The sequence below is a fragment of the Lissotriton vulgaris genome, chromosome 6 (assembly GCF_964263255.1).
Source record: "Lissotriton vulgaris chromosome 6, aLisVul1.2, whole genome shotgun sequence".
Classification (NCBI taxonomy): Eukaryota; Metazoa; Chordata; class Amphibia; order Caudata; family Salamandridae; genus Lissotriton; species Lissotriton vulgaris.
Window position 1 is genome coordinate 757,350,606 of NC_141694.1, and position 14,990 is coordinate 757,365,595.

At 44.0% G+C, this 14,990-nt stretch overlaps 1 protein-coding gene across 1 annotated transcript in view; it reads right to left on the reverse strand.

Annotated features, from left to right (window-relative positions):
• DCBLD1 (discoidin, CUB and LCCL domain containing 1) overlaps window positions 1-14,990 on the reverse strand; it is a 258,277-nt gene that overhangs the window by 99,894 nt on the left and 143,393 nt on the right. Inside the window, exons 3-4 of the mRNA XM_086926742.1 lie at window positions 10,294-10,431; window positions 4,531-4,582 (exon numbers count right to left, since the gene is read on the reverse strand). Of these exons, the coding sequence (XP_086782868.1) occupies window positions 4,531-4,582; window positions 10,294-10,431 (190 nt within the window). The remainder of the gene's footprint in view (window positions 1-4,530; window positions 4,583-10,293; window positions 10,432-14,990) is intronic.

Genomic DNA, 14,990 nt, shown 5'->3' on the forward strand with positions numbered 1-14,990 from the left:
ACAGTTATAGATCACATCCAGTAACTACTGGGAACAGGTAAGTACCACATACGCAATACTAATAACCATAGGCCTAGATCACGCAGGGAACCAAGACCTCACTAGGACCAACTGTACTAGAAAGAACAACCACCTAAGAATAAAATACATTTAGGGGTATAGGTAAGAACACATTACACATGATGCAAAACCAACATTCAGAGGTGTAGGGAAGGGAAAAACACATGATGCATAAAACATACATTCAGCGGTGTAATAACATGGCACATGATGTATCAAAACACATTCAGAGGTACCGGAGAAAACACATGATGCCTAAAACATTCAGAGGTGTAAGGAAGGAAGACACATGATACATAAAAACATTCAGAGGTGCCAGAACATAACTCAATAGCGCAAAAACACATGATGCCTAAAAACATTCAGAGGTGTAAGATCAAGGTGCATAATCATATTAAATGCATTACATTTCCTAGCACCACATCACATTGCGCAAAACTCCCATTAGGCAATTACCATCACATAGATAATCACATTGCGCCTAAATAAAATCACATACCAGCCCCCATCTAATAAAGGGACTAAAGAGCCCTGTGTCCAGAATGTCAGGGCGCGCTGCCAATGCAGTCAGGGGTGCTCCACTGGCGCAAAACCTAAACGTTGCAGGTGCCCACTACTTGCTGGGCACCTGAGGACATCACAAGACCTAAACGGTGCAGCTGCCAACTAATTGCTGGGCAGCTGTGAGTCAAAACTGCGACAGGTTCCTCACTGACCCTAGAACAGAACTGCGCCAACTGTTGGAGCCACGCAGGCTCTGAAAACACTCGTGTCACATTGCGCAGAACGTTGGAGCCACACAGGCTCTGAAACAAATAGGCCCTCAGGGAACCTCTCTGGCTCTTAAAACAATCATGTGGGCAGGGAGCCTCTCAGGGCTCTGAACAACAATGTAGTCTCACTGGGCGGTGGGGTCCCTCACGGGGGACCCGGGAACACTTAGGGCGCCTTGAGCTTCTCGGGCTCGTAAAACCACTGTGGCGCCGTGAGCCCCTCTGGGCTCCAAATCATTAATGTGCCCCCTAGAGCCTCCGTGGCTCTAAACACAAAATGGCCCGCCGTTGGAGCCCTTCAGGGCTCAAAACAAACAATGCCCAATCGTTGGAGTCCCTCGGCGGGGACTCAGAAACACAGAAATGCCCCCGGAGCCCTCTCAGGGCTTTACACACAAATGTGGGCATTGGAGCCTCAGGCTCCGTTGAAACGTTGGGGCGGCCCACTGCCATCTGGGGCCGCCCTACATCCACCCTCGCGCCGCTCTCCGGCACCTAACAGCAGCCGCACGGAGCCCCCCCCCCAGCCCTTCCGACTCACCGGGCTGTCTCTTGTGCGGGGTTTCTCCGGGCGGCGGCTTCTCTGCTGGGCGGCAGCTTCTCTGCTGGGCGGCGGCTATCCTTCGCCGGCGCTTCTTTCTCTTCCCGGGGCTCCCTCAGCACACGGGAGCCCCAGCAGCAGTCCACGCTTCCCCTCTCGTCGCGGCGGGGGCCGCCAGCATCTCCGGTCTCCCTCTCCCTACGGGAGACCGGCAACTACGCCACGGCTTCCCCCAGGCAGGGGGAAGTGGATCCGCGTCCCTCCCGGCCCCGCCCACAGTCAGGCGAGCGCGGGCCGGACTTCCGGTTTTGCTCTCTGCGGCCCCGGGCAGCGGCGGTGATCCCACGGGGACATTACCGAGGGGTGGGCACCCTCGGTTTCAAAATAAAATATAGCCGCGGGGTGGCACCCGCTAAATAATTAAATAAACACGGGCAAAGTCGCAGGGTAGACACCTGCCAATCCTCACGCAAAATGCGTGACAGTGACACGCTCGCACTAGAGCAAAAAGCGCTCTCAAGCGCTATGGGACTGAGTAAAGCGCTTCCATCGCGCTGGGGGCACGGACAGCCCCACAAGCCCCCAGAGATGACCCCTACATCAAGAAGGGTCAAAGGCAGCTCAGGATTCAAGGACAAGGTCCTGGGCAGCCACTACTAGCAAGCAAAAAGGTCCCATTAGTCCTGGAGGAGTAAAAGTGGAGCAAAACAGCTCCCTGCAAAGAAGAGTCCTCCAGCATCCAGGAAAGTCCATAAGATATCCAGGGGCTGGGCAGGGCAGACCCTCCCAGACTCTTGGAGCCAGGCTCACCAGCCAGCCTCAGCCAATCACACGCCAGACACAAATTACACAAATATGCCAACTTCTAAAAGTGGCACTTCTACACTAGACACACTCATGCCGCATATATCATTACACAGCATTCAATCTCACGAGTTCGCACATACCAAACTCGACAACGGAACTCCCCACACATCAGGAACTACCATGGGCATACATATTCCCCATTCATTCCTATGGGAGGGCAGGTCACTCACCACACGTACACAGAGAGCTCACACACTTTACACTGTACCACAGTGAAAAACTGCGCAGAGGCCTAAAATCACCAACACCAGGTCACAGAAACAGGCTAGGAAAAAGCAAAAAGTCTCGGGGTGAACCTGCCAAAAGGGCCGGGTCCAACAGTGGTCAATTAGCAACACGGCATCCCATGAAACCTCACTCGGCTCGTTAGGGGCTCCAAGTCCTAAGAAGACCTCGAGCAGAGGCGAGCATCTGGCTCGCGCCTTGCTTGAGCTTTCTCTGGCACACCCACCTCTAAAGGTGATGGCTTTTTCACATTTCCCAATACCAGTGTCATCTGCAGTAACCCAATTCAATGTCGTTGTCTGATTTCTGTGCACTATATTCACCACAGAGCCATTGATAAAGTCCTATGCATTAAAATTGTCACTTTGGGCTATTGCAGAACATGTTAGATCATGGCATAGCATATGCGTAACTATGGAGTATTAACTCCAGCCTCTTTCGAAATTTGTATATCAAGTTTACTTGCGAGTGTTGCAATCCCTATAATGTGAATCTTCGGGCAAACATCGTCATCACATCTAACTCTCTTAGCCATCTAGAACAATAGAATTTAGTAGGTATGGCTAGTTGCTACATTCTATATACATATCACTCCTTCTACAGAAATAGGGGCAATAACCCTTGTCCCTGGTGGTCTTCCAATATTTAGTTAATTTCAGTAAGTAACAGTAGCCCCTCACTCTAGGTTTCGGAGTGGGCATAAAACATGTTACTTAAATGACACTGCCAACTAGGCACCCAGCAGAAAAAATGTAGTTGAAACCATTCACAGTACACAAGGTAGCAGATGTTAGTAGTAAACTTAAACTGCCATCACTCTGAGCGTACCATGCCAGCAACCATGATGTCAAAACGCGCATTTATTCTGAGCCAAGTTCAGAGCCACTGAACCACCTATCGACAGAGGCCACACTTGGGCGGTATTAGAAATGAAACACACAATTGCGGAGGCGATACCAGTGTACCAGCACTCCTACGGTATTGGCCTATTATCAGTGTCCTGATGCTCCACACGCTGAAAATCCATCACTTATCAAGGGAAGGATTATTTGAAGAGACAGGAGAGGGAAGTCTCGCAAAGTTGCCTTGGAGAGTATCTTGGTGTTTGGTATTGGTGGATCCAACCTTTACATTAGATAAATGCTTTATAGCAACAGAAGAAACAAAATGCCATGGCACTCATGCCAAGGGGCCAAATTGTTAAAGGATGAACATTCTGAAAATCAGTTTTGATGGTAATCTAGTTGTTGGGTTGTTTCTAAAAGGGACATTCCTTCATGAACTTTAACTCCAGTAATCAGCGTAACAAAGATGAAACAATAATCAAGAGATACTTTTTCCTGAGGACTTTACATTTTCTTTTTCGCAGCCTGAATGAATAAATGGAAGAGGTGTGAGATCAAGGCAGATTGCCTCTTTGAAACTACCATACAAAATATTTGTTCCACGTTTCAAAGCTGATGACTTAGCCTCTGTTGGCTCAAACCTTGTTAACATATATAGTCCAGTTACCCTCAACACAATATAGTTTTCAAACAGGACAAAACACCAACTTTTAGTTGTTCATGCTAAACTGAGATCAAGTATTGTGGTTATGACCAGTTCGAGGTTGGACGCGTTTTGCTGCAGGTACGAGTCACTCTTTATCGAGTTATTCGCGTTTTGGTAGATGTGAACAACCATGCAGGCCCTAGTATTCTGTCGCGAGCAAAATACAGGTAACAGTTGATCTAGTGAGGATTTAACAAGTGCTTATTATGGCATTCTTCAGATGTGTGAATAACAAAAACTGACAAAGCTGATAATACCCATTCTATACCACTATCCTACTTTACCCTCCGTATCACCACCAATTCCATCGCTGAATACACAGTGAGTTCTCTAAACCCAAGCTAGACAGAAAATAGTTCTAAGCACACAACTGCACCTTCTGGGTTTTCTAAGCATGTCTTGACAAAAAGCAAACGCAAGCCACCTTGGTAAATCAGCCCTGACGATTAAGAAAAGATTTAGTGAGACAAAACAGTACTTAAAAGCATGAAAAAAACAACAACGTATATTTACCTGAACTCTGACTCAGCAAAATGATTGGATTTTTCCAAACATGTGACCAGATCTATTGCAAATGAAAAAGGTTAGCTGCATCAGAAACAAATACAACTCACAGCATAACATATTCAAATACCAATTTTAAAATGGCATGGAAATAAACGTTGCATGTTTACAATGTGGAAATTATGTTTAAGGAAGGCGTACACCATTATATTTTGCAATTAATTACTAGAATGCACATAATAGTAATAGAGATATGCCTAAAATATTCTGACTGCTGTCTCTCGTATAGTCTAAATAATTAACTTTTACTCCATTAATGAAAATAATGACACCCCACAAACCCTTTAAGGCTAACTGTACAATCCCATCACCAACTTTAGATTCATTATACAACTTATAAACTAGTACTCAAACTGGGTATATGGCTGCCCCACAGTTATCACAAATTGGCATTGTACGGTCTTATTTCTATCAAAGGTAATACATTTTTATTAGACGAAGAACACCAAAGAAGAAAACTTACTTTTAGAACCTTTAGTATGAGAAAGGCAATCAAGTTGACCGTTCTCCTGGTTGGTGTATAAGAAGCATTTTATGTAAAGTGATTTATAGAAATGTAGAATGCAAAATACACTCGCAACAAGGCTATGTTAAACCCTGCCAAGGTTTATTATAAGAAAGACAAAAATGAATTATTTCTTATCCGAAAAAATATCGCATTGAATAAAGGAGGGTATTGGCTTGAACACTATCCAGAGCAAAGATGTTATTTCTCAGCAAATAATGCACCCGTCTATCAGAAATCCCGAACAGTGAGGCAACAAGCGAATTTATTCCACAACTTAACTCGGGATACAGCATTAAGCAAATTGAAACCTTTGTTCAACTTGTCTTAATAGCCCTCCGTTCTCCATGGTTCTGTGACTTTACAGGATCACTGCCAAATATGACATAGCCATAAACTCAAGAATACTAATCTAATTGCTGCTTACTCTCCGCTTCCCAATGAGAATTAAATAAAATTGGCACGCCTCTCTTTTTTTAGAACTCAGATAAAACAGACGAATTGGTCGATTTCCTGCACCAAATTAAACACTTTGTTAGCTATTTTTATTGTTCCTGTAACCGACCCAATAGTTTTCAAAGCTGGTAAGGAAAATGGCTTCTCTAACCTACCTGTTTCAATTCAGATTATAATTTAAACAGATTAAGGATCTATAGAGCTGAAAATAGCTACAGAATAACAGTACATTACAAAAAGCAGGTGGGTGTTGCAGGATAGGTGTCTAAAATAAGACGGGCTGCATGGACGAAGAGGATCCTAAAGGGATTGGAAGTTGGGAGGGGTGAACAGTCAGAGATATTAGGATGCGTCAAGATGCTTTCAGAAGTTTTTCTTCGTTTGCTTGCAGAAAGGGTGGCAAGGGGTGTTTGTCGGAGATAGACTGAAATCCTGGTTCCATAGTCTTGGGGAGCAGCAGAAGAAGGGTTGCAGTCAGTGTGAGAAGTTGGCCTGGTATATGCTCTCCACTAATTAAAGTGGGCACCTTGTACCAGTCCAAACAACCCTTATTGATGATTAGGTTAAAGACAACCTTTATGAAAGCTATCCTAGTGGTAGCTGTGGAGAGCAGTCTTCAGGCCAAGTCTCAAAGGAATGTAAAGCCGCTTGTTTTACCAGATCAGAACCTCCTGAATGACCAAATGAAAGGAGAACCACACAAGTGTTATATAAAATATATGTATTTATTACTAAACACTCTCTACTAACCTCTTTATGAGAATAAAGCACAAGGTACACAATACTGAATCAATAGAACGATAGTAAATAGAACAATACACAGCGGGCTTCAGGGGGAGACCGAACCATATACTAAAAAAATGGTAGAACAACGACTACTTCACTAGACACAGTGCCTAGAGCACGTAGAATCGCTGGGGCCCCAAGGAACCACCCAAAGTAGTGATACAGGGAACCCACGGAGAACGGGTTGAGTGTGAGAACACAGGCACGAGCTCCGTACAACTCTATGGGAAAGTCACGGTTGGAAATGTACAGTTTAAGGACACTTCGGAGAGGACTTCATGCAAACCCTTTGGAACATAGAAGGTTCTAAGGCCAGCACCCTTGTGAGTACCGAGGTACCTGTGTTACCTATCCCAGAGGAGCTGGGTACATATGGGTCAAGTGGTGTCGGAAACCCTCGTAGTTTTCAGAGTCTGGGTCACTTCAGGGTGGCCAGAGGCTCAGTAGACGAATGCTCACCAATGTCAGTGCTTCAGGTGAGAAGATAGGATGCTTGACTCTGCAGCAACGGGGACCAGGAGACGTCGACCAAAGTCCGGAGGTGAGCTGTCCCACGAAGATGTCGAGTGCTGGGGGGTCAGTGTCGGAATGAACACCAACAAGCCTTGGCAACTGCAACCCACGCGGGCAGAGGAAACAAGTTACGGTGAGGACCAGCAAGGTCCTGGGGCCTCTCCAAGCAATAGAGTCAGGGCACGTCTGGAGCAACCAGGGAAGTCAGCGGGAAATCAAAGTTACCTTCACAGGGACCCACAGGCCAACGGACCAGGGATCGCGAAGGGATCTCGAGCTGAATCACGAAATACCAGTCCACAGAACACTCGTGGAGTGTAGGCCGGAAATCTTCGGTGGAAAAACTGCTTGGGGTCAGGACTACACATAGCCCAAAGCACAGCTTAAGGGATCGCTAAAAAGCATATGCTGCTGCAAAAGTACACGGTGCACAGGGGATCGGGTTGCACAGTCCCCATGAGGGATACTGGTCTCAGAACTGGTGAGATTCAGATAAACCTCAGGGATGCTCGAGAACCCACCTCCTGTGTTACAGAAATCTACAGAGTCCTTAGGAGCTCGGGAGATGCAAACGGGACAGATGTGTTAAGGTGGAGTAACTCCTTTACTCCAAGGGAGATTCTTCTGTCGTCCAGAGAAGTGTAGATTGTCGGAGTACTTGGTTTCTGCTTGCAGAGTTTAGTCCAGGTAAAATCTAAAGTCCTGTAGTCAGGGTTTCTACTTTATACCCTAGGAAGGGATTGGACAAACTCTGGGGACCCACCTATGGCATGGTCAGGACAGAGGGGTGGCTACACCCATATCCTTTGTCAAGTTTCGTGCCAGAGCAGGAGCAAATGGCTCCTGCAACCGGTTTGAGCTGGACTATGCACAGGGACACCAACTGTGCTCCCAGTGCAGGCTTTCTGGCACTCTCAGAGTGCACCCACCCAGCCCAAATACACTAAAGCCTGTCTGGGAGGTGGTTGGCTGCATCACAAACAACCCCGAAAAATAGGTTCCGAAGGCTGCAGAGGGGCTCTGCTCATGCAGGGGCACCCGCTCACATAAACCCCAGCCCCCTGCCTTCAGGATTGATAATACCTGCCATAAGGGATACTGATAGGTTAATATGTGCAGTGATTTAATATGTGCAGTGATTTCGTATAGCCAGAGGAGTTTTCAAAGTGGGTAGGATCATGTCATACCTCCAGACACAAAAAATTAGACAGGCTGCTACGTGGGGAACACTTTTTTGAGGGCTGAGGTAGTTTTTCTGCATTCATAGTAGTAGGCATTGTAGTTCTGGGGCCGTTTTATGGAAAATACGCATTTTCACTGTTTAAGCCCGGCACACCTTTTTAAAGGTGTGCGGGGTGCAAACAGTGAAAATGTGCGCTATGACCATAAATGCGCTGCCTCCAGGGCTGCAGCAAAGTTGTGCTGCCCTGAGGGCAGCGCGTTCTTGTGAAAAATGGAGCTGCTGCTTTACAGCCGCTACGTGTTTTAACAGTAGTTGCTGCAACCAGCACTTCACTTTTGAAGGGGATGTCTTCCGCCTCCAGAGGGCTGCCATCAGGAGCTGCACGGAGAGTGCGCCACAATTTTAGATGGAAACGAGGGAACGCCCCCTGCAAATTGGGCAGGCCCTTTATGTCCGCCAGAGCTATCGGTATTACAGAAGGGAACGCACAAGCGTCTGCGGCCCCTTCTGTAATACCAAATTGTCCTGGGGCACACAAAGCGGGCGTAAACGCCCGCTGTGCACCCAGGGCACTTTATGTAATACGGCCCCTGAAGTCTTGTTCTGGAAGGAAATACTTTACTTTCTGAAGTATCAATAGTTTGGGCTAAAGGGTGTTCAGCTTTGAGCAATGTTAAATGAGAAGCTAAGGAAGACAGCAATGGTGAATGCAAGTGAAGTGGCATTGTTGCAAAGGCAAAGGACCTTCCGAAAGGATCACTCATGACCCGATCCATTTGGATGATTATTTTGAATGTATTCCCTAAAAGACTCAATGGGATGGAAGGTCCCTTATCCAAAGGATGCGGGACTATCCTGGACATTAAAGTGAATGTAATGTGTCCAAATAGGATCGCATTAAAAGTGATCCTCTCGGAAAGACTAGGGTGCTTTAGCTATATCGGTCGCAGGACTGTGAGGACACACCTATTTACAGTCCTCCTTTCAACTATAAATAGTAATCTCTCACTACCTTAAAGTACACAACAGTTGCATCGAAATCTAGTGTCATCTACTATAGTATGCTTTGTGCGTGGATAGTTGCAGTGTAGAAACAAGAACTTCTCAATTTGTTGTCTAAAAATACGCTCAAATATTTTCTATGGTCACTTTGAAACATCTCCAGTTCGAGAAACAGTGTACTATTGGAGCTTAAATTGTAACCTTCACCTCTATTGTCTCTTTTAGAGATATGATAGAAAATAAACGTTGGCACAGCTAATAGATCAGGCATTGGCCACTAGACTTTTGGGTTTCTCAATGGTTTTGTTTTGTTTTGTTGTGGTTTTTGCAAAACGTTATTGTTGGCAAAGCTATCTGGCCCTCATCAATCTATAAAAATGTTTTGGCTAAAAAGCAGAGATAGTCTTGTTGGTCTTAAAAGCACTCATTGTCATAGAAGGCACTGGCACTTAGGGAACTACTGTGTGTGGATGTGCTCTTTGTGAAAGGGCGGAACTCTGTTGCCCACAATGTCAGTCAAATCTCAGAAGTGGGGTTACTCATTGCCTCATTATTCATGCTGAAGTGGGCATAAGAATAATGTGAATGACACAATAAAAGACCGATGGATGAAAGCCCCATAAAGTATATTACATATAATGCAAGTAAAATCAGAAGGTGTTGGATAATACCAGACCTTAAAAATGCCCAAATATTAGGCTCAATGAAGCATTAAAAGGCATGCTATTTAAATAAAGTTGAAATCCACCTCTTGGCCACTCCCACTTTATGTCCATTTTATGATGTCAATAAGAAAAGGAGCTAATACCAGTCTTTGAAATGCAGGTACAACTAACTGGATGGGATTGAGGTCGAGATTCCTTCTACAGAGTAAAAAGTGAACATTCAGAAACTTAGTAAATATTTTCCTATACCTGGGCTATTTGAACTATACACAGAAGTGGTTCATGAACTCAGAGGCAGTCAATTAAATACCCAGACTCTTAAATGATCAACATATGCATTAACCTTGTATATGCTAGGATATGGATAACAGACCATTTGCTAACCTATGGCAAAGTCAAATTTCGCCAACATGCTGCAGAACTGCACCCTCCTTTTCGGTATACAAGGCCACATTTTTGTTTCTCTGAGAAATGAAAAGTCACTTTAAACAATGCAAGTGCCATAGCATATGCAACAGATAGTACTTCACAAGGTACAGTTCTGATCATGACAAAACGATGACAGACAAAAAACAACAGATTTGTTCTTTGCTCTACAGTACCTGGATGGTCACTGGAAGTAAAACTTAAAAGGAATCCGCGTCCAGATACATGGGACCCACTCTTAAAGCGGACAGTTGCTTCATTAGACTCCAAGTAGATTTCACTCGGTGAATTGGTCATTAATCCACAGTAGTTTACTGGAAGAAAGATTGGAAAAATAGCTGTTATGTTGTTGGCTGGATTAATTGTATCAAAATGACATATGACACAGTAATTGTAAGTAAAGGCTATCGCCAAGCATTTAAAGCACGCGAGTCTCTTCTAAGTTAGAAACTGGCCAACAGGTAAGAAATTGGCTAACACCTAAGAAGGAGAATCTGGTACTTACACACTTGGATTTCTTGCTATTATTTAATAAAAAAAAGGGCGAGACTAAGGTGAAAGCAATAGGATGTGGCCTGATGGACATAGCAGTCGACCTTGAAGTTGGGGAACTAGGTTCGAATCTCGGCAGGGAAGCTATATATCCTGTGATTCTGGGCAAACCCCTTAATATCCTCTATGCCTAACAAAATGAATGTGTCCGTCTGTAACGCAACTGGTACTAATGTAAAGTGCTCTGATACCTTTGAGGACGCCCCCCTCCCCACCCCCATAGGATATCGGTGCTCTGGCAGCCATAATGATCCCTTACGACTTCTTCAAACAACAAAACAACTAGCTAGAGATGTTCATAAGGTCAAAATCCTATTTGCAAGGTGAATGGTTAGTGATTCTGTATGCTGCAGCCTGAGATGTCTCATATTGGGCTGAAACTGACTTTAAAGATGGCTTCGTGCATTTGGCTTTGAGAGCAAGTATAGCTCCACTACAAAGTGAACAGTGGGTAGCTAAGCATGCATGTATGAAGAAATCCAATTCATCCGACAAGTCTTTCTTTACTTTTTGTAAAAACACCAGCCATGCATGGGGGGAGGGATGCATGAGAACTACCTTGCTGCAGCTAAAAGGTGACACGGATCTTGATGTGAAAAAAGGGAGAAGTGTTCCATAAAGAGACGAGAAGGAAGTGAGGAATTAGACAACAAAGCACAGCAACAAATGCCTTGTGCAGGTTGAAAAAAGTTAAAGGGATGGAAACAAAAACAATCAAACCGCAATTCTGCGTGCCGAATTAGACACACACTAGCATACTATTATCTAATTATCATCTAAAAGAGGCTCTAGCGCTCCCAACTAAATTTACTTCTTTAGTATTATTTTTCCTACAAAGCAATCGAAACACATATGCGTTACTAAAGGAATGCAAATTTAAAAGACGCCAGTGGGATACAAGCCATTCTACAGGGATTCACAATAAAGCACCGATAAAACCATCAAAGGAGCCCACTCAAAGTGTTCTAAAAGGAAAAAACTAGGAGACATCAAAGTAGAAGGAAGAGAATTCCACATCTAATCAGCGAATATCCCCGAAAGCAGTTACAGGTCAGTGTTTCCACAATGTTGGTGCCTCCAACCTATACTGTAGTTTCCTCTGTAGTGCCCTAAAATTACCGGAAACTATATGCTGCTATTGCTGGTAAGATTAAAGAGTCAGCATACAAAGCCACGTGGGCAAGGCAAATTGAAAACTATAAAATAGTTTATTGTTCCTGCTCTCTACATATAAGTTTACAATAGAACAATCAGAAAACCTTTTTTTTTTTTTAAAAACAAAAAGAAAAACAGGTTTTCTATATTTGTTGCACTATTTTAAATTCGTTAAGGTACCTGTGAAGCACACGAGGTTATTTTATAGTAAAATCTAACAATATGACTTTTCACGACCCGAATGGACACATGTCAAGGGGCAATATTATGATTTCGAAACATAAGACATTCCTGTTCCACGGGCACAGGTGTCTACATTTTCTGACTGTTTGCCTGTAGGAGTCTATAATACGGGTGATCTTATACAATGTGAGCGGGGGGGGGGGGGGGGGGGGGGGCTTTGTGTGCAGAATGGTACACCAATGCTTTTATTGTTGCACTGTTACTAGATAGTGGCTTCCTAGATTGGATCTCGTGAATGTTAACTATTCCGGAGATCAAGTCCCTAATACTCATTTAACTTTTTAATGCATTTTAAAAATTACAATCACTAAAGGTATGGACTGCACTCATGTAGCGTGACTGACCAGTCAAGTGGCTCATGGTTCTAACAATTTAGCAAAATAGTATGGCTTTCAACTTTTTCCGGAATTCACCGAATAGGGTCGACGTGGAACATCCAGCAGAAATAAGTTCCAAATATCTGAAGACAGTACAGTAAAAGAGTGGCACCCTTGGATTTGAAATATATCTGGGATATTGGAGTAAGGATAGATTCAAACCTCAAAGACCCCTTCTTGGTGTCCGGGTGGCAAGCCAAGAGCTAACATTCAGGAGACACGTGGTGCCGACTTTTATAGATAAAACAAGCTACTTTGAACTGAATATGTTTAACCACAGTCAGGAATCCATCACAACGATCTCCTCTCCTCAGACTCATCTTGTGAACCTAAAGAATAATCCCAGTAGCAGTATTTTGAGCCCTTTGGAGCCTTAAGACGTTTTAAAATAGGCAACAATAAAATACACAACAGTAGCCCTGGTGTGAATGTATGGCAGCGTCAATAAACAGAACCCAGTGAGCTGTGTATCACCGGGAGAATAGAACGTATCCTCCCTAACTGAAATACCACAACTCTTGACTACAGCCCCCAACGAGGGGAGATGGGGTGGATTCAGATTATAAACAAGCATTGGCAAAGCCACTAGGTCAGGCCTTTGGCAAATACTAGCTTTGGTAATGCCTTTTGACGACACTGTACACTGTTGAGCTTTCTCCCGAATGCTGTACATCATTGTCAAAATAAATATCGTTATAAATAAAAGGCACAATTACACAACCGCTACTGGTGGTCACAGCATTCCACTGAGGTACGCATTCGCGATGGGGTATGAACAAGTGAGAACCAGCGTAATGACTCCGGCACCAAAGTGCTCCATTTTCTTATCGATCCAAGATGGCAGATGCCACCTGGTAAATGAAAAAATTACGTTTTTTAAGCACGAAAGTGCAGTTTAAAACACAAAAAGAACCTAATGGTAGGGGAGTGAAACAGATTAGCAAATGAGAGGAGCACGTGTGGTGATGCCAAACCTTTAGGAGGCACCCAAAATGAGAATCTCAGCACTGAGCCGTTAAGTAGCAGAGAGTGTGCCTTGATCCATTTGTTGGATTTTCTGAAGCTAAAAAAGTTGCAACATTTCAAGTTTCTTCCAAGAGTTTAGTATAGACCGGTGGGTCATCTGAATAAGGTTGATTAACACTTACTTATCTTAAACAAATCAAAGAGGGTGATATGATGAATATTAAAGAAGGCTAGTGAGAATGGTGAATTCAAAGGTATACAAGTCAGTATCCATCACAGAGAAAAATAATTTGATCTTCATCTGCCAGGCCCTGTACTCTCAAAAAAGGCAAACCACTTGATTGTTCCACTTGGCACCTGCCTTAGTGAAAAGCAATTCAAAATCTTTCAGCCATGAATCTGAACTCTGCTCCAATATGGACCAATCTAAGTCCCACAATCTTTTCTGTGCTATGAGTTTGTGTTTTATGTGGTAACTTACTGTTACAACGCAACTTTTACGTCGTAATGCTGTTACAACGCAGCTTTTACAACGCTGGTTCCATTACATCGGATGCTATTACAACGCAGGATATTACATAGCAGATGCTATTACAACGCATACCATTACATCGTAAGTATTGGTAAGTATATAATTTTTTATTTATTTTATTTAATATTATTTAATTAATTTAATTAATATTAATTATAAATAAATATATTTATTTATGTTTTTTAATATTATAAATTAAATATATTAATTTAAGTAATTTTTAAAATAAGTATGAGTATAGGAGTATATGTTTTGGGGTACTGAGGTATATGTTTTGGGGTGTTTGGGTATTTTTAGGTTTTAGGGCTGGGTTTGGGTTTTGGGGTACAGGGGTATTTTTAGGTTTTAGGGCAGGGGTTGGGTTTTGGGGTACAGGGGTGTTTTTAGGGCAGGGTTTGGGTTTTGGGGTACCGGGGTGTTTTTAGGTTTTAGGGCAGGGTTTGGGTTTTGGGGTACAGGGGTGTTTTTAGGCTTCAGGGCAGGGTTTGGGTTTTGGGGTACAGGGGTGTTTTTAGGTTTTAGGGCAGGGTTTGGGTTTTGGGGTACAGGGGTGTTTTTAGGTTTCAGGGCAGGGTTTGGGTTTTGGGGTACAGGGGTACAGGGGTGTTTTTAGGCTTCAGGGCAGGGTTTGGGTTTTGGGGTACAGGGGTGTTTTTAGGTTTCAGGGCAGGGTTTGGGTTTTGGGGTACAGGGGTGTTTTTAGGTTTCAGGGCAGGGTTTGGGTTTTGGGGTACAGGGGTGTTTTTAGGTTTCAGGGCAGGGTTTGGGTTTTGGGGTACAGGGGTGTTTTTAGGCTTCAGGGCAGGGTTTGGGTTTTGGGGTACAGGGGTGTTTTTAGGTTTTAGGGCAGGGTTTGGGTTTTGGGGTACAGGGGTGTTTTTAGGTTTTAGGGCAGGGTTTGAGTTTTGGGGTACAGGGGTGTTTTTAGGTTTTAGGGCAGGGTTTGGGGTACAGGGGTGTTTTTAGGTTTCAGGGTTTGGGTTTTGGGGTACAGGGGTGTTTTTAGGTTTTATTGCAGGGTTTGGGTTTTGGGGTACAGGGGTGTTTT